This window comes from Peromyscus eremicus, chromosome 4, assembly GCF_949786415.1.
Source record: "Peromyscus eremicus chromosome 4, PerEre_H2_v1, whole genome shotgun sequence".
Taxonomy (NCBI): Eukaryota; Metazoa; Chordata; class Mammalia; order Rodentia; family Cricetidae; genus Peromyscus; species Peromyscus eremicus.
In genome coordinates, this window is record NC_081419.1 from 66,541,738 (window position 1) to 66,566,048 (window position 24,311).

At 43.0% G+C, this 24,311-nt stretch overlaps 2 protein-coding genes across 12 annotated transcripts in view; both read left to right on the plus strand.

Annotated features, from left to right (window-relative positions):
• Positions 1-1,095, plus strand: part of Fnbp4 (formin binding protein 4) — a 30,057-nt gene extending 28,962 nt beyond the window's left edge. For both annotated transcript variants that reach the window (XM_059260851.1, XM_059260852.1), the window contains exon 17: positions 124-1,095. In XM_059260851.1, coding sequence (XP_059116834.1) covers positions 124-214 — 91 coding nt within the window. In that variant the 3' untranslated portion in view covers positions 215-1,095. The remainder of the gene's footprint in view (positions 1-123) is intronic.
• A 1,955-nt stretch (positions 1,096-3,050) lies between these two features.
• Positions 3,051-24,311, plus strand: part of Agbl2 (AGBL carboxypeptidase 2) — a 61,681-nt gene continuing 40,420 nt past the window's right edge. For 7 of the 10 annotated variants that reach the window (XM_059260856.1, XM_059260854.1, XM_059260858.1 and 4 more), the window contains exons 1-8: positions 3,084-3,159; positions 3,600-3,781; positions 3,987-4,084; positions 4,513-4,576; positions 13,674-13,727; positions 15,475-15,660; positions 17,521-17,628; positions 22,700-22,853. In XM_059260856.1, coding sequence (XP_059116839.1) covers positions 4,049-4,084; positions 4,513-4,576; positions 13,674-13,727; positions 15,475-15,660; positions 17,521-17,628; positions 22,700-22,853 — 602 coding nt within the window. In that variant the 5' untranslated portion in view covers positions 3,084-3,159; positions 3,600-3,781; positions 3,987-4,048. Of the gene's footprint in view, positions 3,160-3,599; positions 3,782-3,986; positions 4,085-4,512; positions 4,577-8,962; positions 9,098-13,673; positions 13,728-15,474; positions 15,661-17,520; positions 17,629-22,699; positions 22,854-24,311 lie in introns of all 10 variants that reach the window. The other 3 variants (XM_059260863.1, XM_059260855.1, XM_059260857.1) reach the window with 3 other exon arrangements.

Here is a 24,311-nt window from a genome sequence, read left to right on the forward strand (position 1 = left end):
CTTGAAACATTTTCCTGAATGGACGTGAGATCCAATTTTCAGTTTCAGTTAGAGTTTTTATTCCTAAGAAAAAAGTTGCGTTCTCTTTCCAGTGAAGTAATAATATGTATATTGTTTTCACAGTGGCATGGCAGAAAGAAATGCTAATTTTGAAGCCCTTCCTGAGGATTGGCGAGCAAGACTGAAGAGAAGGAAAATGGCTCCCAACACATAGTTTTAAACTAAAAGGAATTTTTGTTTGTTTGTTTATGTTCAGAGTCTTACCCAGTTTTCAACATTGTCAAAGGAACTGTAAATGTTAGAAGGAGGAACATTTCCTGGGCAAGACCACGTGCATACAAAGTTGTCCGTTTATGAAATGTAGTTTTTCTGTTTGCTGAAGATGAGGTGATTAGAATTGCTTTGCCCTGGCTGTCTCTTTTTACACTGGCAAACTTAGCATGTTAGGTATGAGTCAGTCTTGAGGAAGCTGTGCGTCATGGGCATGAAACTTCTGTGTAGGACTCGCTGGCAAAAAAGGGCTTTTCTGCCCAGTAGAGGCTTGTTTAGTTCCCAGTGTGACACTCTCCTTACCTTCCACTCCAGAACAAGTGCAATTAAGAAGGCAGCTCTGTACCCTATCTTGCTTGACCATTAGGATCTTTCTGACCTCCTCCTCGAGTCTGCTGCCCCTGAGATCTGTGTTGAGATCTGTGCTGATGGCCACACTTTCTCAGAAGTCGTACAACACTCATTTTACACCAGGTGGCATATTTATATACAGGCAGGAGTAGCAGCAGCAGGTGTTCAGATCCTTGATTTTGAGAAATTCCCCCTAAGTATATGGTAGTAAAATAAGCCACTTTGTGTATTGTCTTCATTGTCTTCCCCACTTCAAAAATTCACCTTCCTTCTATGTGTGAATATACTCTCCATAAGATTCCAGTATTTAAGAAGCAGTTCACTGTTGTATACTTTCTGTTGTATCACAATCAGGAAAGGTCACTTTAAACTGAGGAAAAAGCAAATTGTGTCCTAAAGCTGTTTGTATTTCTCCAGTTTCTGACATTGTAAATTTGTATATATGCACTAATAAAGCTCTTTTTATACTTGTGATTGGTTATCCTGCTCCTCTAAGTTACATAACCAGGACTTAGTGTATGTCCATTCTTAGTTGTTCTAATCAAACATGGTACAAAGCATACACTGACATTTGAACATCAGGAAAAAGGAGTGTCTTGGAGCTATAGGGAGACGGTTTATAAACAAACAGGCCTCTCTAGACAGGACGGTGCCACGTGTGACTTCTCTTCTGGTACTTACATCCAGTTAATAACTGATACTTGACTACCTAAGTCCTGGGAACAATGTCATATGGCAAACTTTTTGGGGGGGCAAAGGTGCTTTCTAGCTTTTTTGTAAGTAATAATACAAAGCTGATTATGGAAAATGATAGATACTTATGATTATAATCACAATAGTTAACCAAAGACAATAGTTTGGATTTTATTCTAGTATATTCCTATGCAGTTAAATTTTTTTACTTTGTATTACAGTGTATTAGATTTTATTTATCATGTGCTAATGTTGAGATGCCCATTTTGTACATAAGATTGTTTTGTAATTTGCATAGAGTTAAATTTCTACAAATAAAGATTATCAACTAGCTATTAAAGCTTTTGTCTTAACTAATTAACAGTTTCCCAGGAGTGTAGGAGGCTGGAGAGCACCGGCCTCCTTACCGCCCTGGCCCTGCAGTTGAGCACGTAAGGAACCTGACCAGGTCTGGGTGGTTTGAGCGATTTGCCACCTTTGTTTTTTGGTGTAGAAGATCTTTTATCCATTCTAGCTGTGTAAAGTGTTCAGTAGCTGGCCTGTGCCATCACTAGTTGGGACGACATTCTAGTCTGCAGATTCTAGCCCCAGCTTCTATGAGGCAGTTCACTTTTTGTTAGAGATCTATGTATAGGGTGTTTTGTCTGCATGTGCATCTGCACACCACAAGAGGGCATGGTTCCTATAGGAGCACAGTTACAGATAGTTGTGAGCCACCTTGTGAGTGCAGGGAATTGAACTCAGAAGAGAAACCAGTGCTCTTAGCCTCTGCGCCCTCTCTCCAGGCACCAGCAGGTTCACTCTTTAACACAAGTCCTTGAACAAGTCTCAAAAACTAACGGGCTGGAGAGATGGCTCAGTTCTTAAGAGCACTTGTAGCACCTGCAGAGGACCCACATCGGGCTCAAAGCTGCCTGGAACTCCAGCTCTAGGAAGATCTCTGACCTCAGTGGGCACCTGCAGTCACATGCACTTACACAAAATTAAAAACTTTTTTAAAAGAATAAGGGCTGGTTAGCCTAACAGGTTTGTGTTTGCCCTGGAACCCACACAAAGGTGGAAGGAATTGACTCCACAAAGTTCTTTGCCTTACATATGTCCACATGGAAACACAATAATATGAAAAAGGGGAGGTGGCTGGAGAGATGGCTCGGGAGTTCAGAGTACTTCTCTTTCAGAGGGCTAGCAGTTCAGTTCCCAGCACCCAGTGCCTACTTCATTCAGCTCATAACTGCGGGGAACTAGCTCCCTGGGGATCCGAAGCCTGGCATCCACGGGCATATGCATGCAAACACACAGGGAGAGAGAAATTTTTTAAAGGAATAATTCTATTTTAAATCAATTCAAATCAAGAAAAAAATAGAAAGGAAGATATTTTAAATTTATCAAAGGTAGGAGAAATGATGTAAACTGGAATGAGTCTTGATTCCTAGGACTGACCTCTGCTTTCCCTTTTTAAATAAAGCTTGCTTGGTTGTTACAGCTCTATCCCTCCCCACCCTTACCCCCCAAAGGAAAGGAAGCTTCAGCCCCCTGAACAAAGTAAATTACTAAAACCAGAAAACTAAACTAAAGCGAGAAAATAGGGTGAAGGCTCCTGGCACTGAACTCCTCAGTTCCTAGACTGGGTCTGTAAAGTTTGAGATGAATGAATAAATCGGTGTGGGAAACACAACCTGACATCCCAGGGCTCGCAGCATCCGTAGGATAAGGGCGGGGTCCTGCCCTCCTTCCGCTTCTGGCTCCTGTTGCTAAGCTGCCAGGGTCGCGCGGAAAGCTCTAGCAGGTGAACAGAGGGATGGGCCTGCGAAAGGGCCCAGACAGGGGATCCCAGGCAGGAAGCGGGTGAGGAGGGCAGGGGGTGAGGAGGGTGGGGGGAAGGCGTGAGGAGGACGGGGGGGGGGGGGGTGGAGGAGGACAGGGAGTGAAGAGGATGGGGGGGTGAGGAAAGTATGGGGTGAGGAGGGCAGGCGGTGGGGAAGGCGGGGATGAGGAGGGCGGGGAGGGGTAAGGAAAGTAGGGGGTGGGAAGTGCAGGGGGTGGAGGACAGGGTGCCGAGGAGCGTGGGGTCAGACCCACACTCCGGCCGGACCTCTGCGACAAGGGTGGCAGTGGCGGGGTGTTGGGAGCCCCCTCCCCGCTGGCTGAGGCTCGCTGGGGGTCGGGGAGCCCGGGAGCGAGTGGCAGCTGCCGGCTCTGGTGGGGACTTCTGCTCCGCGCTCCTTGGGCTTCCCCGACCGCGGTCCACACCTCCGGGCGGGAGGCTCAGACTTGAACGTTTCCAGGGCCCTGGCTTTCGACCCCTGACCTTTCCTTTTCAACTGCTCTGAGGCAACTCTGCACGTGCCTCCAACCCGGTTCCTTTTCTTTTTCTGTGGCGTCCTGGTGTCCGGCATGGGGCCTTCGAGGGTCCCGGTAAGTCTGGAGGACGAGGCGCGGGGACACGCAGTGCACCCCGACTCCTCAGGTGCGTGCTGGGTACCACCGTCCGCTCCTTCCTAGGACGCTGGGTTGACTAGGGTTTCCCTGAAGTCCTGTGGCTGTGGTGTGAAAGGGCAGGGCCGGCAGATCTGGTGTTCTTTGGTGGTGCTGTGTGGTTGGATGGGTTTCTTTTCACTTTTCCGGCTGTGATTTGAGGCTTCTGTGTAATCAGCTACTCTTTTGGAAATTAGGCAGAGGCTGCAACTGGGTGCGGTGCTACTGACTTGCCTACGTTATCCTATTCGGCAGGAACATGTTCCCAGCCTTGGAGACAGAGCTCAAGCCGGAGGTCGGTACACTCCCCTTTCCAATAACTTCACAGAAACCCAACCCTAGACCCTTTTTACAAGGTTCATTGTGGTGGCATGCTGGTCCAGCTGGAGGTTTGTTTTGTAGTTGGTTTTTTTGGAAGGAAGGTGGGTTATACGACCTTGCTCTGTAGCCCAGGTTGGCCCCAACTCACTGTTACCCATACTAGCCTTGAACTTGCTCCTCCTACCTCTGCTTTCCTGGTGCTGGGATTGCTAGTGTGCTCCACACCTGCTGGTACCCCAGATCCGTTAGAGAGCATGATTCCCAAGATGAAATAATTCGATAATTGCGTGGATTTCGCTTGTTTTGTTACTGTATCCTATGAGGCATGTTTGGCACTTTTTGCTAACAATTCGGTGCCATCTGAATGAAACGTTCTGCTTGAGAATGCCTTTTCTTTCACAGACTCTTTCTGATCCCTATGAGGATTTTATGCACCATCACCTCCAGTATTATGGATACTTTAAAGGTAATGCTTCATTCTTTTCCAGCATCACCGAGTTGAATTGTTGCATCAGCTGAAAGAACTGTGTTTGGATAAGACTCGAATACTTTTTCTGGGTGATTAGTTGAAAAGTACTTCCTACCCCTATTGAACTGCTGTGTCACCTCTGTCTAGGGACAGACTTACTATATACAAGAGTACAAATGTCCCTTCTGGGCTCTTTAGTTGATTGGCCGACTTTTCTACTGGTGCAGCAATAACTGTCTTCTCTGAATTGCTGTAGGACATTAAAATGGTTTCTTATTTGGATGACTCTCACCATGTAGTCCAGGAAGGCAAGGAGCTCACGCCCCATCTTAGACTCTGGCACCGCTATACCCAGCTTTATAGTCTTGCTATCTGGAGAGTCATTCACTCCTTTCTCCATGTTCTTCAGAAGCACCTTGCCTTTTCTTGAGACTTTGCTTTTCTCGATTCTTTTTTTCTTTTGGTTCTCAAGATGACCTGTGTTCAATACAGTATGCTATGCAAGTACCCTGCTAAGACACATCTCAAGTACTCTTTATGTAAATTTTAAAATTAGTTTGTGATGTTAGAAAATCATTAGGGACTGAGGGTGAAGCTGATAGAACACTTGTTGAACATTGCCCAGGGGCTACATTTCAATCACCGACACCTTGAAATCTTTTATTTTTACTTAATTAATTACTTATTTACCTGTTGATTTCTTTTTAAGACAGTCTGTATATACCAGGTATATACCCATACTGACTTTTGTTTAAAGTAGAGTTGGAGTTTATTAGGAAAAATATTTTTTGTTTGTTTTTTGTTGTTGGTGGTGGTGGTGGTAGTGGTGGTGGTTTTTTGTTTATTTGTTTGTTTGTTTTTCTCTGTGTAGCTCTGGCTGTCCTGGAACTCGCTTTGTAAGACCAGGCTGGCTTGAACCTGCCTCTGCCTCCCAAATGCTAGGATTAAAGGCATGCACCACCACTGCCAGGTGTATGGGTGTTTTTGCCTACATGGATGTATGTGCACCGTGTGTGTGTGTGTGTGTGTGTGTGTGTGTGTGTGTGTGTGTTTGGTACCTGAGGAGGTTGGGGTCCCAGGAACTAGAATATAGATGATTATGAACCACCATGTAGGTGATGGAAACCAACTTGGGTTCTATGAAAGAGCAGTAAGCACTCTTATAACTTCTGGGCCATCTCTCCAGCCTGTTTTATTATTGTTTTAAGACAAAATCCTGCCATGTACCCTGGCTGGCCTGTAATTTACTAGGTAGACAAAGCTGAAATCCTCTAGCCTCTACCTCCAAAGCATTGGGATTACAAACATGTGCCTCCATACCCAGGGTATATTTACAGATTTTGTATAGCATTTCCATTTTTGTATTATTATAAATGTTATCTTTTTTTTTAAAGACAAGGTTACATCCTAGAACTGTGGCAGTTCATCTAGGCAAGCCTCAAACTTGCCATCTTTCTACCTTTGCCTCCTAAGTTGTGTTAGTTACTTTTCTATTGCTGTGATTAATGCACTATGGACATTTATAAGGGCAAATTATAAAAGCAAGCATTTAATTGGGCTTATGGTTCCAGAGAGTTAGAGTCCATGATGATGGAGAAAAGGCATGGCAGCAGGAACAGCTGAGAACTCACATCTCCTGGAGACAAAGAGCACATCAGAGTGGCACATGTCTTTTAAAACCTCAAACTCATCCCCAGTGACATGCCTATTCCAACAAGGCCACACCTCCTAATCCTTCCCAAGCAGTTCCATGAAGTATTCAAACACACAAACCTATGGGAGCCATTCTCATTCAAACCACCATACAAGTTAAATGCCTTTAAAAAAAGATTTATTTTTAGTGTGTGTGTGTGTGTGTGTGTGTGTGTGTGTGTGTGTGTGTGTCTTAGGGTTTCTATTGCTGCATTGAAACACCATGACCAAAGAGCAAATTGGGAAGGAGAGGGTTTATTGAGCTTACACTTCCACATTGTAGTCCATCATTGAAGGAAGTCAGGACAGGAATTCAAACAGGACAGGAACCTAGAGACAGGAGCTGATGCAGAGGCCATGGAGGGATGCTGCTTATTGGCTGTTCCCCATGGCTTGCTAAGCCTGCTTTCTTACAGAACGCAGGACCAGCAGGGCCTAGTGATACACACCTTTAATCCCAGGATTTGTGAGGCAAAGGCGGGCAGATCTCTGAGTCCAAGGCTAGCCTAGTCTACACAAAAAAAGAACCCAGGACCACCAGCCCAGTAATGGCACCACCCACAATGGGCTGGGCCTTCCCCCATCAAGAATTAATTGAGAAAATGCCCTACAGGCTTTCTTACATTCTGATTTATAGAGGCATTTTCTTAATTGAAGTTCCCTCCTTTCTGGTGCCTTTAGCTTGTGTCAAGCTGACATAAAACTGTCCAGCACAGTGTGTTTCCCTGCATGTGTGTATGTATACTATACACTTGTCTGGTGCCTCTAAAGGCCAGAGAAGGGTATCCTATCCCCTAGAATTTGAGTGACAGATGGTTGTAAGCCACCATGTGGGTGCTGGGAACTGGATGTGGAACCTCTGGAAGAGTAGTAAGTGCTCATAACTGCTGAGCCATCTCTCTAGTTCCACATGTTGTCTTTTAAATTTTAGGGTCTTTTGAAGCTAGGGGTGGAAGCATGTGTGTGCAGTCCCAGTCCTGGAGGCTGAGCCAGGAGAACCGGAAGTTCATAGTCATCCTCAGCTACAAAAAGACAAGGAAACTCACCTTTATGACATTCCTTCTATGTGTGTAAATGTGTGGGCACACATACATTATCCACACATGGAGGTCAGAGGACACTTTTCAGGAGTTGGTTCTCTCCTTCCAACTTCGCCCCCAGGGATCCGACTCAGGTCCTCAGGCCTTGCAGCCGGCACCCCTCCCCCCCCCAGCCATCTTGCGAGCCAGAAACTCATTTTCTAGTGTGACATTTTGTTTTGCTTTTGGCTTTGGTTTTTCAAGACAGGCTTTCTCTGTACAAGAGGCCTGGCTGTCCTGGAACTCACTTTGTAGACCAGGCTGGCCTTGAACTCAGAGATCTGATTGCCTCTGCCTCCCAAGTGCTGGGACTAAGGGCATGTACCACCATGCCCGGTAAGTTTTTATTTTTGTTTTGTTGGGGTTTTTTTGTTTTTTTTTTTTTTTGGTCTTTTGAGACAGGGTCATTTGTAACCCAAGCTGGTCTCCACCTCAATACCTAGCTTTATTTTGCTTGTTCATTTTTGCCGTTCTGGGGTGCAAACCTGGCACCTTGCACTTACTAGTTCTCCCACTGAACTAGATTTACAGCTCTTGGCCTTTTGAGACAAAGTCTTGCCATGTAGTCCAGTTGACTTCAAACTTGCAATCCTACTTACTACCTCTGTTTACCCACCATGGCCAGCTTTATATTGACTGTAATTCTGACAAACTCATTCAACATTGTTATTAACAATTTCTACTTTGTTACTCATTTGTGGAAAGGAAAACTTCAGTTTGTCAGATTCAATAAGTATCCTTAGGACAGAAATGCTTTTGAAGCTGGGTGGGGTGGCCCACACCTTTTTTCTCAGCACTTGGGAGGCAGAGGCAGACAGATATCTATGAGTTTGAGGCCAGCCTGGTCTACAAAGTGAGTTCCAGGACAGCCAGGGCTACATAGTAAGACCTGGTACAATATGGAATATTCCTTCCTTTACACTGTGTGAATATATGTCACTGTGATTGGTTTAATAAAGAAGGTGACTGGCCAATAGCTGGACAGGATAAGGTTAGGTGGGAGAACCAAACTCAAGAATGCTGGGAGGAAGAAGGGCAGAGTCAGGAGTCACCAGCAGAAACAGAGAGAAGCAAGATGGGCATGCCGTACTGAGAAAAGGTACCAAGCCACATGGCAAAGCATAGATAAGGAATATGGGTTAATTCAAATGTAAGAGTTAGCTAGTAACAAGCCTGAGCTATTGGCAGAGCATTTGTAACTAATATAAGCGTCAGTGTGTTTATTTGGGGCTGCTGGTGGGACAGAAACTTCTGCCTACAGTACAATACTTTGCTCCCACTGTGATACCTGCCTTTGCTTGGCTTTGGCTCTCTGAGCAGCTCTTAGAGCTGCCGAGTTTTTCTGCCTTCTAAACACCATTATTAAACCACTATACCATGGTATTAATCTCTACTCTCCTTCTTCTCTTGTTAAATGGGAATAATTATTCTCACTTTGCATAAATTGGAATGTGAGAGATCTTTTAAAAATGGGATGTGTTATTACAAAAGCCTGTGATGGACTGTGGTAATAAAAGTCGTGGTTTTTGAGTAGTCGGGATTTATATTAACCTCAGCACTAGAGATATTGAGCCACCCTACAAGCAACTTGAACTAAACCACTTACTCTTAGCCCAGAAAGGCAATCTATCAAGTTCTGCTACTCATCAGTGTGTTTGGAAGACTAGTCCTCGGTACACGTTGAATGGCTCTTATGGAGAAAGAGAGAATTTGATCTCAGACACCTTGGAAAAAGAGTCATTTCTATGTGAGTAACCCTCCAGCCTTCCTACCTCCACCAGAACCTTACTGCCTTGAGAACTCCAGGAGCCTAAGAGAAGGTGACGAAACGTGGGAGAAGCCAAGCAACCAACCCAGGCTCCTGGCATTTTCTTTGTTCCTTTTGAGTTTTGGTTTATTTGTTTTATTTTGGTTTTTTAAAGGGGGTGTTGTTTGGTTATTTATTTTTCCATGTATTTTATATTTGTGTGTGAGTGTGTGTGTGTGTGTAGACATACCACAAACACAGTGTGCGTATATGTAGAGGTTAAATTCATAGGAGTTGATTCTCTCCTTCCATCATGTGTATTCTGGGAATCAAATCAGGTTATCAAGCCTTTACCTTCTGAGCCATCTCTCCAGCTCCAAAAATTTGCTTTAAATTGACTTGGATTATAGGTTTAAATTAAAATTCTGGATCTTTCTCCTCAATTTTTTTGAAAATCTGTAAGACCCTCATGAAGAGAACACATGTTTTTCACGTTGAGTTGCTGTTGTTGAGTGTAACTGATTAAGGCACTTTGCTTAAGAGTGGGAAAAGCTTACTGACTTATTTTACTTGTTTATTTATTCATTATTTTTTCTCCAATATCAGGTGTGTAACTAGGTTCTTGGTAAGAAATTTAGTGCACCAGCTATTAAAGAAACAGTCCAGCTGTTACAATAAAAACAAAATGCTTGTTGCCTAGAGTTGAGGAAAATAGCTTTGATCTTTGACAAAATTTGGAAGTCTCTGGACTTCTGAGCAAACTTGGGTTACTCTGTCATTTCTTATTTCCTTCTTTCTGCTTAACATCTTGACTTCCTGGTGTTTTGGGCTTCACTGTCACTTCTGAAATAGGCATTTGGGGTATTTCCGTTGTCGATACCAACTTTGGTGGAGGCATCAATGACTAAATGTTTAGTGTGTTGTGGAATTGTTTGAGGGAAAGCAGTCCAGGTACAAGGAACAAGTCACTTACCAACTGCTTCAGGACATGGCTCTTGGCCCTTGCTGCCAGGTAAAGATAATCAGGGTGAGCTTGGGGATGCTCCTGGGACCCAGCTTTGTCACAGCTTGCATGAACTGTTTTTTTCTGTGACTCAGTGGCTTTCCTAGAACGTCTTCAGTAGATTAACTCCTGGGAAAGCTTAACCAATTGTACAATATCATCCCTTTGAAAGGAAGTTTCCAATTATTTTGAAATTTTAATATAACTACAATATTTTCCCCTTCCTTTTCCTTCTTCCAAACTGTACCTCCTTGTTCTCCCCAGTTCATCGCCTCTTTTCTCCCTTAATTTTTGTTGTATACATATATGTATACACATGTATATTTCTAAATACACACACACAACCCATTCAGTCTGTATAATGCTACTTGTATGTATTTATTCAGGGCTAAAATTAATTTTCAACGGAATTAATTCCTTGTATATGATAATGATTCTTTATACATTTACATTCTTTTGATTTTTTTCTCATGCTTGTGATTTCTATGCACTTCCTTATATGATTTAATGTATTTATAAATAAATACATTGTAATACTACAAATGAGAGTAACATTCACAAAAAAAAAAAAAAGAGTAGGGAAAAGCAATTCCGGCTAACTTAGACGAAAGCCATGTTATACATTTTAATTAAAATACAGTTTTATCACTTCCCCCTTCCCTTTCTCCCCCCCAGCTCCTCCCAAGTCCCTGCCTTCATCCCCTCCCATGTTCCCCACTCTCACATCAATAGCCTTGTGTTCTTTGATTATTACTGTTACACTTATAGATGAATATGTATATGTACACATAAGTATAACTACAACCATGTACGCCTAAGTATATATACAGCCTACAGGGTGCTGTTTTATTGTTTGTGTGTATATGGTTTCAGGGCTAACCCCTTTGTACTGGGCAACCGATTAGGGCGCTCATGGAGTCTAATTTCCCCTCTCTTTGCCTTAGTTCTTTGTCTAGGGGTGAGATTTCCTGCTTCCAATAGCACTAGCAGTCTATTGATGTTGCCATTGTTCCGATCTTGTTTATGCAACCATTTCTATGACAGACTGTTTCCCAGCAGACATCCTGGTACTCTGGCTCTTACAATCTTTCTGCCCTCTCTTCAGCAATGTTCCCTGGGCTATAGCTGCAGGAGCTGAGATGTAGATGTATCGTTTGGGGATGGGCTCCCCACAGTCCATTCATCTCTGCTCTGTGTCCAGTTGTGTTTCCTGTGATGGTTTCCATTTGCTATAAAGATGAGAGGTCAAAAGTAATTTTTTGTAGAGATGCAGGTAACACCTCAAATCCAAGGGCTGGAATGCAGCTCAGTGTATGCATCAACACAAATGTATCCAAGCCTCAATTCATTGCGTTGCCTTTGCACCTTCTCTCTGCCTTGCCCCTACTCCCAGTTCACGCCGCCATCATTGGCTTTCTAATTGACCTCCCAGTTTCTTTGGTTCCAATTACTTGCTCCCAATCTGTTTTGAGCATAGCAATGCCCTTTCTTAATATACAAATATGACTATATCCCTTTTTTACTTAAAACTTTCGACTGTCACAAATTCAAAAGCCAAGAATATAATGCTAATAATTTTCTGGACAAAAGTTTAAATTTGTTTCTAGGGATGGGTGTGACAGCACATGACTGTAATACCAGCATTTAGGAGGCAGAGACAAGAGAGAATTAAGAATTCAGACCAGGGCTGGAGAGATGGCTCAGAGGTTAAGAGCACTGACTGCCCTTCCAAAGGTCCTGAGTTCAATTCCCAGCAACCACATGGTGGCTCACAACCATCTGTAACGAGATCTGGCGCCCTCTTCTGGCCTGCAGGGATATGTGCAGACAGAACACTGTATACATAATAAATAAATTAAAAAAAAAAAAATTCAGACCAGTCTTGACTACATAGTGAGTTTGAGGTCAGGTTGACCCATCCTATCTCAAAAAACAAAAACACTTCTATTTAGAAATAAATACCACTGATAAAATAAAAGATGAAATTGAAAGAAACTAGAATCACAAGTGTTTACCTCTTGAACTCACAGAGATCCGCCTGCCTCCACCACCACCACCCAGCAAAAGGAAATCTTTTAAAAAAGGATTTATGTTAGGCGTAGTGGGGAATACCTTAAGTTGCAGCATTTGGGAAGCAGAGGGAGGCAAATTTCTGTGAGTTTGAGGCCCCACCTCTACTAAGCTCTTTTAAAAGATACTCTTAGTATTACTTCTCATTAATATACCATCATTAATTTAACTTCCTTTTTGGTGGCTATCTTGGTTACTTCTGCCTTTTTCATGATTTGAACACAATGTAATGAACATCTTTATATATATCTTGAAAAATTTTTGTGAGGCAAATTCTACACAAACACGCACACACACACACACACACACACACACACACACACACACACACACACGTTAGAAATCAAGCTCAGGGTCTTGCGCATGGTAGACAACAGCTATATCTCCAACTTTTAACTTTTTGAGGTGGGGTCCTGCTATGTAGCCTAGGTTTGTTTATAATCTCTGACTCTCCTGCTTTAACTCCTGAGTACATTACAGGATTATGTATATATGCTACTACATATGTATCATACATTTTGTAAAGATAGTGCCTCACTATGTAGCTCGGGTTGGCCTGGAACTCACTAGGTAGACCAGACTGGCCTCAAACTCACAGAAAAGATTTTGAAAAGATTTTATTTTTGCCGGGTGGTGGGGGTACATGCCTTTAATCCCAGCACTCGGGTAGTAGAGGCACCAATGAGTTCAAGACTAGACTGGTCTACAATATTGAGTTTCAGGCCAGCCAGGGCTACGTGGAAGGACCCTGTCTCAAAAATGAATAAACAAATAAGTGAAAGAAGAAAGGAAAATGTATTAATATTTAAAGAAGAATTATTGAAGCTAGGCAGTAGTGGAAGAGGCCTTTAATCCTAGTACTCGGGAGGCAGAGGCAGGCAGATCTCTGTGAATTTGAGGCCAGCCTGGTCTACAGAGGGAGTTCCAGGACAGCCAGAGCTACACAGAGAAACCCTGTCTTGAAAAGCAAACAAACAAAAGATTTTATTTTTATTATGTTATGTATATGTGTGTGTGTGTTGTATGAGTATGTGCATGAGTGCCCTTGAGACCAGAGTTGGATCCCCTAGAGCAGGAGTTACAGGGGGCTGTGAGCTCCTCGGCCCATTGATACTGAAAACTGAACCCCAGTCCACTACAAGTGCAGCAAGCATCCTTAAAAAAAAAAAAGATTTATTTATTTATTTATGTATACAGTGTTCTGTCTGCGTGTATGCCTACTCGCCAGTTATAGATACTTACGAGCCACCATGTGGGTGTTGGGAATTGAACTCAGGACCTCTGGAAGAGCAGTCAGTGTTCTTAACCTCTGAGCCACCCCTCCAGCCTCTGGCTTTCCTTTGTTTCCACTTTGCCATCTTTCAAGTGTGTGTTGTCTCACCCATTAATTACTGGGTAAAGGTTTATATAGAGATTCGGGACCCAGTGTGAGGATGAAAAGTAAAAGGAGATGGGAGACAGTGGACAAAAAGAAACCAATGGTGATTCCTTCTTCCTTTCTAGGGCCTACCTGTTTACCTTCAGCTGGGCACGCTCAGATAGACGCTGTAGGCAAAGGTAGTGAGCTTCAGATAAGTATGGCATGGGCCTCAAATTCAACTTGTCAACTGTGTCGCTGTAGTTGTCTTTTTCTTTCTTTCTTTCCTTTTTTTTCTTTTTCTTTTTCTTTTCTTTTCTTTTTTTTTTTTTTTTTTGAGACAGGGTTTCTCTGTGTAGTCCTGGCTGTCCTTGAACTCACTCTGTAGACCAGACTGGCTTCAAACTCAGAGATTCACCTGCTTCTGCCTCCCAAGTGCTAGGATTAAAGATGTGTGCCACCACTGTCTGGCTACTATAGTTTTTTGTTTTGTTTTGTTTTTTTGGTTTTTCTAGACAGGGTTTCCCTGTGTAGCTTTGCGCCTTTCCTGGAGCTCACTCGGTAGTCCAGGCTGGCCTCGAACTCACAGAGATCCGCCTGGCTCTGCTTCCCAAGTGCTGGGATTAAAGGCCACCACCACCTGGCTTGTTTTTTGTTTTGTTTTGTTTTTAAGATTTATTTATTTATTATGTATACAGTGTTCTGTCTGCATGTATGCCTGCAGGTCAGAAGAGGGCACCAGATCTCATTATAGATAGTTGTGAGTCACCATGTGGGTGCTGAGAATTGAACTCAGGACCTCTGGAAGAGCAGTCAGTGCTCTCAACCTCTGAGCCATCTCTCCAGCCTCTACTATAGTTTCTTTTTAATGTGTGTGTTTGCATGGTGTATGCTTATATGTTTGTGGGTGCATGTACATGTTTAGAGGTCAGGGGTCAATGCTGTATGTCTTTATCTATCCCTTCCAACCTTATTTTTTGAGACAAGGTCCCTCTTACTGCACCTGGAACTCATTGATTTGGCGACATTGTCTGGCCAGTGAACTCCCGGGATCTACCTTCCTCTGACCCGCCCCAAACTGGGATTACAGATGTGCCCTTTATGCCTGTTTCTTACATGGGTTCTGAGCATCTGAATTCATGGCCTCAACCTTGCACAGCAAACAGTTTACCAACTGGTCATTGGTAATTCCCAGTTATTGGGAATCCCCAGCACTTGGGAATTCTTTTATCATTTTTTCTTTCCTTTCTTCCTCTCTCTGTTTCTTTCTTACTGTCTGTCTTTTTTTAAAGAAGTGTGTGTGTGTGTGTGTGTGTGTGTGTGTGTGTGTGTGTGTAGGCTGGAGGACAACATGACATCCTCAGAAATGCTGTCAACATGCCTAGGTCACCATGCCCCACATTTTTGCCTGTGTTCTGGAGACTGAATTTAGGTCTGCGCTTCTTTCTCTGTAGTCAATGAAGTTTTTTGTGCTTTTCCCATAATGCTGATAGGAGAATTGAAAGTCCTCTCTTGTCACCTGAATAAATACAAAATAATAAAGCATATTAAGTATTATATTAAGTATTATGTAGCCCACTGTTGAGAGATCTTAGACCCATTAACTTGATTTTTAAAAAAAATCTAGATTTGCAGAATTTTAACTTAATAGTTTACAATTTTATCTGTTATCTTAGTCTATTTCTTAACCTTTTTATTGGTTGGGGGTATGGCACAATAGCATCTTGCTGTGTATTCCTGACTAGTCTGGAACTCTCTGTGTAGACCAGGCTGGCCTTGAACTCACAGAAGTCTATCTGCCTGCCTCTGCCTCCTAAGAGCTGGGATTAAAGCTGTGCACTACCTACCACACACAGATGTTTAAAATCACCCAGTTACTACAGAGGAGCAGCGAGGCCGCCGAGGTGAAAAGGGGGTTGTTCAGGTGTTTCCTTTTCCTTTTGGCAGATCCGCTTATGCTGAGTTCGCCACTCCTTAGGAGCAGACAGCTTCTTTATGACGAACTAGACGAAGTGAACCCGCGTCTTCGAGAACCCCGGGAGCTCTTCTCCTTCTTCTCTAGTCGAGGGCCACTGCAGGCTCCGAAATGGCCGATAGAGTGCGAGGTCATCAAGGAAAACATTCACCATATTGGTAATACGACGTGCGTGCGTGCGTGCGTGCGTGCGTGCGTGCGTGCGTGCGTGCGTGCGTGCGTGCGTGCGTGTGTGTGTGTGTGTGTGTAGTCCTGGTATTTTATCTTACTTTTATTACAAGGCCATAGAATTTAAAGTCATGTATGTGTGCACAAGTGCACACGCACATGTTTTATGTGCATGTGGAAGCCAGAGATCAGCCTCAGATATCGTTTCTCAGGAGCCATCTACCTTGAGTTTTAAGACAGTGTCTCTCACTGGGACCTACACCTCACAAATTCGGTGAGTCTGGCAGCCAGATAGATCCGCCCGTCGCCAGCACTGTGCTTTAGAGCATCATTTCCAGCTTCGGAGTGTGTTCAGGGGATCACACTCAGGTCCTCATGATGCACAGTTAACACTTCACCAGCGGAGCCAACTCTCTAGCCCTTAGAATTTAGTCTTTCACTCTGACATAGAAGGCAAGACAGAGTCGCCATCTGTTAACACACTAGAGTGGAAACTAGATAGGATGCTTCTGCTTTTAGGAACAGAAAGGCAGCTTCTCAGAGGCCAAAATTTATAATACTTATATCTGTTTTCCAGGCCTTTGTCCACTAGTGTTCTGTCACCGAGCTCCGTTGGCCAGTGGACTCTTGCTTTGTGATATAATGGTCCTATGTGATATGTGGTCCTATCTGTGAGCTCTTGGTATACAGTCTTTCAAATTTTTTTTTTTTCTTTTTTCGAGACAGGGTCTCACTATGTAGCTCTGGCTAGTGAACAAATGCCTGAGTTCCCTCTTTAGCACCAGGAAAACAAAACAAAACAAAAACCAACTCTACCATCCCCATAAAAAGCTCTAGCAAGCTCAAAATTAAGTTAAAAACAGTAAAAACTGTGTTCCGACACTATGGACTTCATCACTTATATCAAGACTGATCAAATACAATTGAACCAAGAATATCATATTGCACACAAGAACCTGGAAAATAGACCTGACTCAGCAACCAGCTGCTCTTCCCGAGGACCTGGGTTAATTTCCAGCACCCACATGGTGGTTCATAACCATAACTCCAATACCAGTAACACCATCTTCTGCCCTCCATGGGCACCTGCACACACTTGGCACACATTCGCGCACACACACATACACACACATTAAAAAGTATACATCTGACCACACTTCCCTTACTTTCAGGAAACACAGGGGCAAACTGCAACCATTTATATTGACCTTTCTGGCATAGTTTAAGTTTTCTATTTACAATTTATGATTTTGGGGGAAAGAGAGATGATTAACCAAACAAGCCCGATCAACTGAGTTTGAACCCCAGAATCTTTGTAAAAAGTTCCATATTTGTACATTTGTAATCCCAGCACTCTTAGGAGATGGAGACAGAATTGTTTGAAAGCTTGAGGTCCGGCTAGCCCTGAATACATAGTCCAAGAGAAGAAACCAGGGACATTGCCTTAAACAGGCAGGAAATGAGACAAACTCCTGAAAGCTAGCCTCAGAGCTCCCGTACACACACACACACACACACACACACACACACACACACACACACACTCTCTCTCACACACACACACACACACACACACACTTTAAATCAAATTTATGATTTTACTGTATCAGTATCAAGCACCGTGGTCACTCAGGACCCTATGCATCTAGGCACATGCTGCTTGCTTGGCATCTGCCCACAGCCATTATGGAAAGAAGTGTGACAATTTAGAAACAGTCTGGAAATTTGGAATGAGAATTAGGTTGGGTTGAGCAACAGTCATCATTTAAGTAATTATAATTTTATGTTAATTTTGATTGTGCCCCATATATCGTCTCCTGTTCTGTACTTTTGAAAATATCTTCTTTCAGAGTGGGTTCCACCTGAACCAGAATATTTCTACCAGCCCACAGGGGATGAAAAGGTGCCAGAGATTGTGGGGGAAGAGCAAGGCACAGTCGTTTACCAGTTAGATTCAGGTATTGTAAGTTACTTACAATAAACTTCGTGTGCACAATCAAAGTGATTTTAATTTTTAAAAATGCATTTCTGTGTCTGCGTGTTTATAGGCACACGTGCCATGGTGCCAGTGTGGAGGTCCGAGCACAGCCTAAGTCAGTTCTCTTGAACCTTTATGTGGGTTCCGAGGGGGAAACTCGCGTCACCAGGCTAACGCAGCAAGCTCCCTTGCCCACTGAGCCGTCTTGCCAGCCCTAAAAATGATTTTATAGCTTTTCTTTTTTAGAACAATTATTTTTGTATGAATAAAGGTATATTGTGTGGGAAAAGGAACAGCACAGTGCAAACAGACAGAGGTCAGAGGTCAAGTTCTGAAAGTCACTTTTGTCCTGTCTTGTGGAACCCAAGGGTGTGAACTCAGGTTGTCAGGCTTGATGGCAAGTTCCTTTGCTTTTGCTTTTTGAACCATCTCACTGGCCCTAAGAGTGACTTTAAAAATTGACACCTTAATGATAAGTATCTATCTTTGCCTGTATGGAAACCTTGATAGTCATGACTCATCAGCTGTACATTTTCAATAGTCTATTTGTTTGTTTGTTTCCAGAAAGAGTTTCTCTGTGTAGCCCTGGCTATCCTGAAACTCCCTCTGTAGACCAGGCTGGCCTCGAACTCACAGAGATCTGCCTGCCTCTGCCTCCCGAGTGCTGGGATTAAAGGCCTCTTCCACTACTGCCTAGCTTCAGTAATTCTTCTTTAAATGTTAATACATTTTCCTTTCTTCTTTCACTTATTTGTTTATTCATTTTTGAGACAGGGTCCTTCCACGTAGCCCTGGCTGGCCTGAAACTCAATATTGTAGACCAGTCTAGTCTTGAACTCATTGAGACCCACCTGTCTGCCTCTGCCACCCGAGTGCTGGGATTATAGGTGTGTGCCACCATACCTGGCACGTTGTTCTGTTTTAACGAATGTTACTGTGCTACAGAAGTTAGACCACCTTAAATGTAACTTTGAAATATTAAACAAAATAATGAAATTTCTGTATTAATGGCATCTCTTTGCTGAACTGTACTTTGCAGTTCCACAAAAAAACTGTGGCCTCGCAGCTTTCGATTGGACTGTTCTTACGCACCCTTGGTTTTATTTCTGCTCCTGCTTCCTCTGTGCTTATGTTCTTCTCCTGATGACGTCTTTTCATGCGTATTTCCTCTGTTATAGTTTATTCTCCAGCTGTTATCCAAACTCTACATTGACAAGATTGCATATGGGAGCAAAAGTTGTCAGAAGGACCAGTTATGAAAGTCAGTTCCCTGAGGCTGGGAGTGGTGGTGCGCACTTTTAATCCCAGCACTCAGGAAGCAGAGGCAAGCGGATCACTGTGAGTTCAAGGCCAGCCAGGGCTACATACGCACATACATACATGCATATATATGATTAGATGATCAAATATGTATATGTCCTTGAGGCCAAAGAGAGGGCTCAGCAGTAAGAGCACTTGCTGCTCTCCCAGAGGACCTGAGTTTGGCTGCCATCATCCACAGTGGGTGGCTCGCAACCTCCTTTAACTCCAGCTCCAGAGAATCGAACGCCCTCCTCTGGTCTCCATGGATACTTGCACATATGTAAACATGCACATACAAATGAATAAAAGATAAATTTTAAAAAAAGTCAGATTCCTGTTATCTCAAGATAGAGAAGAAAGGAATATAGAGCAGTGATTTACTAAGTACAGAACCTCTGTTTTGTGTGATGGAAAAACCCCACAAATGGACAGTAATATCAGGACATAATATCATGAATGTAATAAGTCAATATAATTAATGTAATTAATGAATAACATAAATATAATTATTGAATGAATACTGTGAATGTAATCAATGAATACCACAAATGTAATTAATATCATGAGTGTAATTAATGAATATCATGAGTGTAATAAAAAAATAAATTAATTAAAAAAAAGTCAGATTCCTTACTAACACTGCTGTTTGGTTAATGTTCCAGGGTCAACATATTTGATAGCAGTATCTTGGCTTTGTGTGTTAACATCTGAAATATATAATGAATATTATAACATTTATATAAATATAATGAAAGTATAGTAAAAATTGCTTACCATTGTGATGATCTTCATAAGAAATTCAGGCCGGGCGGTGGTGGCTCACGCCTTTAATCCCAGCACTCGGGAGGCAGAGCCAGGTGGATCTCTGTGTGTTCAAGGCCAGCCTGGGCTACCAAGTGAGTTCCAGGAAAGGCGCAAAACTACACAGAGAAACCCTTTCTCGAAAAACCAAAAAAAAAAAAAAAAAGAAATTCAGAATTTTTTTTTTTAAGATTTATTTATTTATTATGTATACAGCATGTATGACTGCAGGCCAGAAGAGGGCACCAGATCTCATTACAGGTAGTTGTGAGCCACCATGTGGTTGCTGGGAATTGAACCTCTGGAAGAATAGTCAGTACTCTTAACCTCTGAGCCATCTCTCCAGCTCCCGAAATTCACAATTTTATGAAGTATATTATATATATTTAAAAATTGCTTAAATTACAAAGTCATTGACAAATAAGTGAGAAAATAAATTTTTATCGAGTTAACAAAAGTATCAAAGAAAGCTGAAAAAGTAGCTTCTTCAGGACACAATACTAACAATGCTGTGGGACAAAGAGAAATCTTTGAAACTATGAAGATCTAAGTACCTTTTCAACAGGAACTGCAAAACTTGAGGGTGCTGGCCTGGGAATAGAGCTCAGTTGGAAAGTGCTTGCTCAACAATCCCCAAACCCTGGGCTCCATCGCAGCACCAGAGCAGACAGCACAGAGGTCAGACAGCAGAAGCCGGGGTCAGAAGCCCAAGCATCTCCTCCGCTGCGTGGAGGTCCAAGCCAGCCTGAACACACGAGACCCTGGCTCAAAAAACCAACAAAAGGAAACCGAGAGGTTGGGCCTGGTGTGGCGCACGCCTTTAATACCAACAGGGGCAGAGCAGGCAGATCTCTGTGAGTTGAGGCCAGCCTGGTCTATGTAGCAACTTCCAGGCCAGCCACAGCTACACAGAGAGACTCTGTCTCAAAAGAATTTTTTTAAAAAAATTGATGATGAAATACTCTCACCTGAATTAATGATATAATACTCTCATTGAGTTTCTCAGCAAAGCCATGAAAAATTCTTTAGCAATTTATTATTATTCTAAGAATTCAGAAGGTTTTTTTTTGTTTTTTTGTCTTTTGTTATTTTGTTTTTGTTTTTGTTTTTTCAGGACAGGGTTTCTCTGTGTAGTTTTGGTGCCTGTCCTGGATCTTGCTCTGTAGACCAGGCTGGCCTCGAGCTCACAGAGATCCACCTGGCTGTGCCTCCCGAGTGCTGGGATTAAAGGTGTGTGCCACCACCACCCGGCTTCATGTTTTGTTTTTAAAAGTTACATTTATTTATTTGGGGGGGGGGCATGTACCACAGCACATGTTTAGAGATCAGAGAACAGCCTGTAAGAACTGGTACTCTGCTTTCACCATGTGGATCCTTGGGATCAAACTCCAGTCATCAGGCTTGGTGGCAAGCATCCCCATCCATTGAGCATCTCGATGGCCGACCCAAATGTTCTGAAGTTTCCCTTTTTGCCATAGCTTTGTTTTATGCTTTAAAAAAGTAAATGTAAATGGATAGTGCTCAAGCATTCTTTTAAAGGCCTTTTAGTTTTCATTATGTCTGTCTGTGTGTAGGTATGTGTCTGTGTGTAGGTGAGTGTCTGTGTGTAGGTGTGTGTCTGTGTGTAGGTGTGTGTCTGTGTGTAGGTATGTGTCTGTGTGTAGGTGTGTGTCTGTGTGTAGGTGTGTGTCTGTATGTAGGTGTGTGTCTGTGTGTAGGTATGTGTCTGTGTGTAGGTATATGTCTGTGTGTAGGTGTGTGTCTGTGTGTAGGTGTGTGTCTGTGTGTAGGTGTGTGTCTGTGTGTAGGTGTGTGTCTGTGTGTAGGTGTGTGTCTGTGTGTAGGTGAGTGGCGTGTTCTTAGAGAGCAGAAGAGGTTACTGGATCCCCTGGAACCAGAGTTGCAGGCAGTTATGTGCTCCTCATGTGGACACTGGGGGCCAAACTCCCAGCTTCTACCAGAGCTTTGTCCCCTAGCTTTGTTTTAGGGATAAAATGCTCACCATAACCTTTATTTTTACTAATTCCTGACATTTTGATTCTCCTCTAGGCAAACTTACCCATGCCAATTTTTCTCAAACTTCTTTCTTCATTTTATTCTGGAAGAATATTCCAAAACCTTGTGTGCGCTATATTTTATTTTCCATTACCTTTTTAAAAATCGATAGGTCCTACTGGATGTTTTGTAGAATAAGATTGCATGCGGATGTTTTCAAATCCTCTTTAGGAAGCAGCCAGAACACCACTGTTTCTAATTTTGTTCCATTTCATCCATAGGATGTCAGGGTTGGTGGTTTGGGTTTTGACGTTTGGATATAGTTTTGCTGTATGGCCTGGCAGTCCTCCAACCTTCTCCTCCTCCAGAGTTCAGTTTTTATCAACAACCTTTAAAACCAGGACTTAGATGGAAACAAGCAGGGTATGCAATGCCAAGGGAAGCCCTGAATCCAAAGGATGTGCTCTAAACCATTTAAAGGACTTCAGAGTGCCAGGGCGGCGGTGGCTCACGCCTTTAATCCCGGCGCTTAGGAGGCATAGGCAGGCAGATCTCTGTGAGTTCGAGGCCAGCCTGGTCTACAAAGCGAGTTCCAGGACTGCCAGGGCTGTTGCACAGAGAAACCCTGTCTCAAACAAACAAACAAACAAACAATAACAAAAATTAAAATAATAAATAAATAAATAACTTCAGAGTGATGCACTGTTGAAAATTAAGGGCCTCTGCTAGAGATGTAGTTTAACTGGTAGAACACTGACCTGGCAGGGTGAGGCCCTGTGTTCGAGCACCACTACTATATGCAAAAACATCTAACGTCAATAAAATGAAGGGTCCCGGTAAGGACAACAAGTAATCCATTGAATATTTCTATGGTTGGTAGGGCTCAGGAAAGACTTGCTGAATGAGTGAATTCTGAGTGGGACGTAGCCTAACGGTATCTTTCTCGCCTGCAGTGCCCACAGAAGGTGCCTACTTCACCAGTTCCAGAATAGGGGGCAAACGAGGAATTATCAAGGAACTTGCCGTTACGTTGCAAGGGCCGGAAGATAATACTCTATTGTTCGAATCAAGGTTTGAGAGCGGGAATCTGCAGAAAGCTGTCAGAGTGTGAGTAACAAGGAGTTTCCCAAAGGGCGCGGACGGGAGTGGCTGAGGGGTGTCTTTAGGAATGACTTCAGGAATTTGGAATGTTTGCAAAAGAGAGGCGGCAGAAAACTTATTAGGGGGATGAAAAAGAATGGAATCATTAGGACTAATTTTTCCCCAGAATAAAACACGAAATTATTTCTTCTGCTTACAAAACAAAAAAGAGCTCACTTAAAAGTTGTATCAGTGGGCCAGCAAGATGGCTCAGTGGGTAAAGTCACTTGCCTCTCATGCCTGACACCCTGAGTTCAATCCCTGGATCCCACGGAAAGGTGGAAGTAGAGAACCAGCTCCACAAAGTTGGCCTGTGGCCTCCAGACAGATGCCATGGCACACACATGCTCATACACACAGCAATAAGGATATGTAAAACTTTAACTTTTGTTTTGTTTTTCAAGCCAGGGTTTCTCTGTGTAGCTTTGCTGCCTGTCATGGAACTCACTCTGTAGACCAGGCTGGCCTCGAACTCACAGAGATCCACCTGGCTGTACCTCCTGAGTGCTGGGATTAAAGATGTGCACCACCACTGCCTGGCAAATTTTAACATTTTTATTAGTAAAAAATATATGCAACAGACAAAGTCCTGTATGTAAGAAATATTAGCAGTTTGGTATATATGTCCAAATGCACATGTGTAATACATACAAATTACATATATAAGTATAAATATCTAAATATATACACCTCCTTTTATTTGTGAAAGCTGGGCACAGTGCCATGTACTTGTTTGTAATCACACCTACTCAAGTTTCGGAAGGAGGAGGAGTTTTGCTTAAGCATAGAAGTTCAGGTGGTTCTCTGTGAGATCGAGGCTGGCCTGGTCTACCTAGTGAGTTTCAGGGCTATGAGAGAGACCTGTCCCAAAACAAACAAAAACCGATTGAACCCAGGGGCTGGAGCGATGGCTCAGCAGTTATGAGCACTTCTTGCTCTTGCAGAAGACCTGGGTTCAGTTCCCGGCACCCATCTGGTGCCTCACAAACATCCATAGCTCCAGTTCCAGGGGATCTGACCCTCCTCTTCTGACCTTCGCAGCCACCAGGCACACACATGGTGCATATACATACATACATTCAGGCAAAACATTCATACATATAAATACATCTAAGGAAAATTGTAAATCGAACCCAGAGCCTAACACATTCTAAGCACGTGTCCTACTGCTAAGCCTGACCACTTCTTATTTCTTTCTTTTTTTCCCCCCAAGACGGGGTTTCTCTGTGTAGCCCCAGCTGCCCTGGAACTCATTCTGTTGACCAGGCTGGCCTCAAGTATTGGGACTAAAGGCATAGTCCACCACCACCCAGCTACTTCTTATTTTAATATGGATTTTCTTAATTGTGCACATGGGTGGATATTTTTTTTCTTTTTCTTGCCATGTACATTTCCTTTTGTGAATTCGTTTTCCATCTCTGTTTC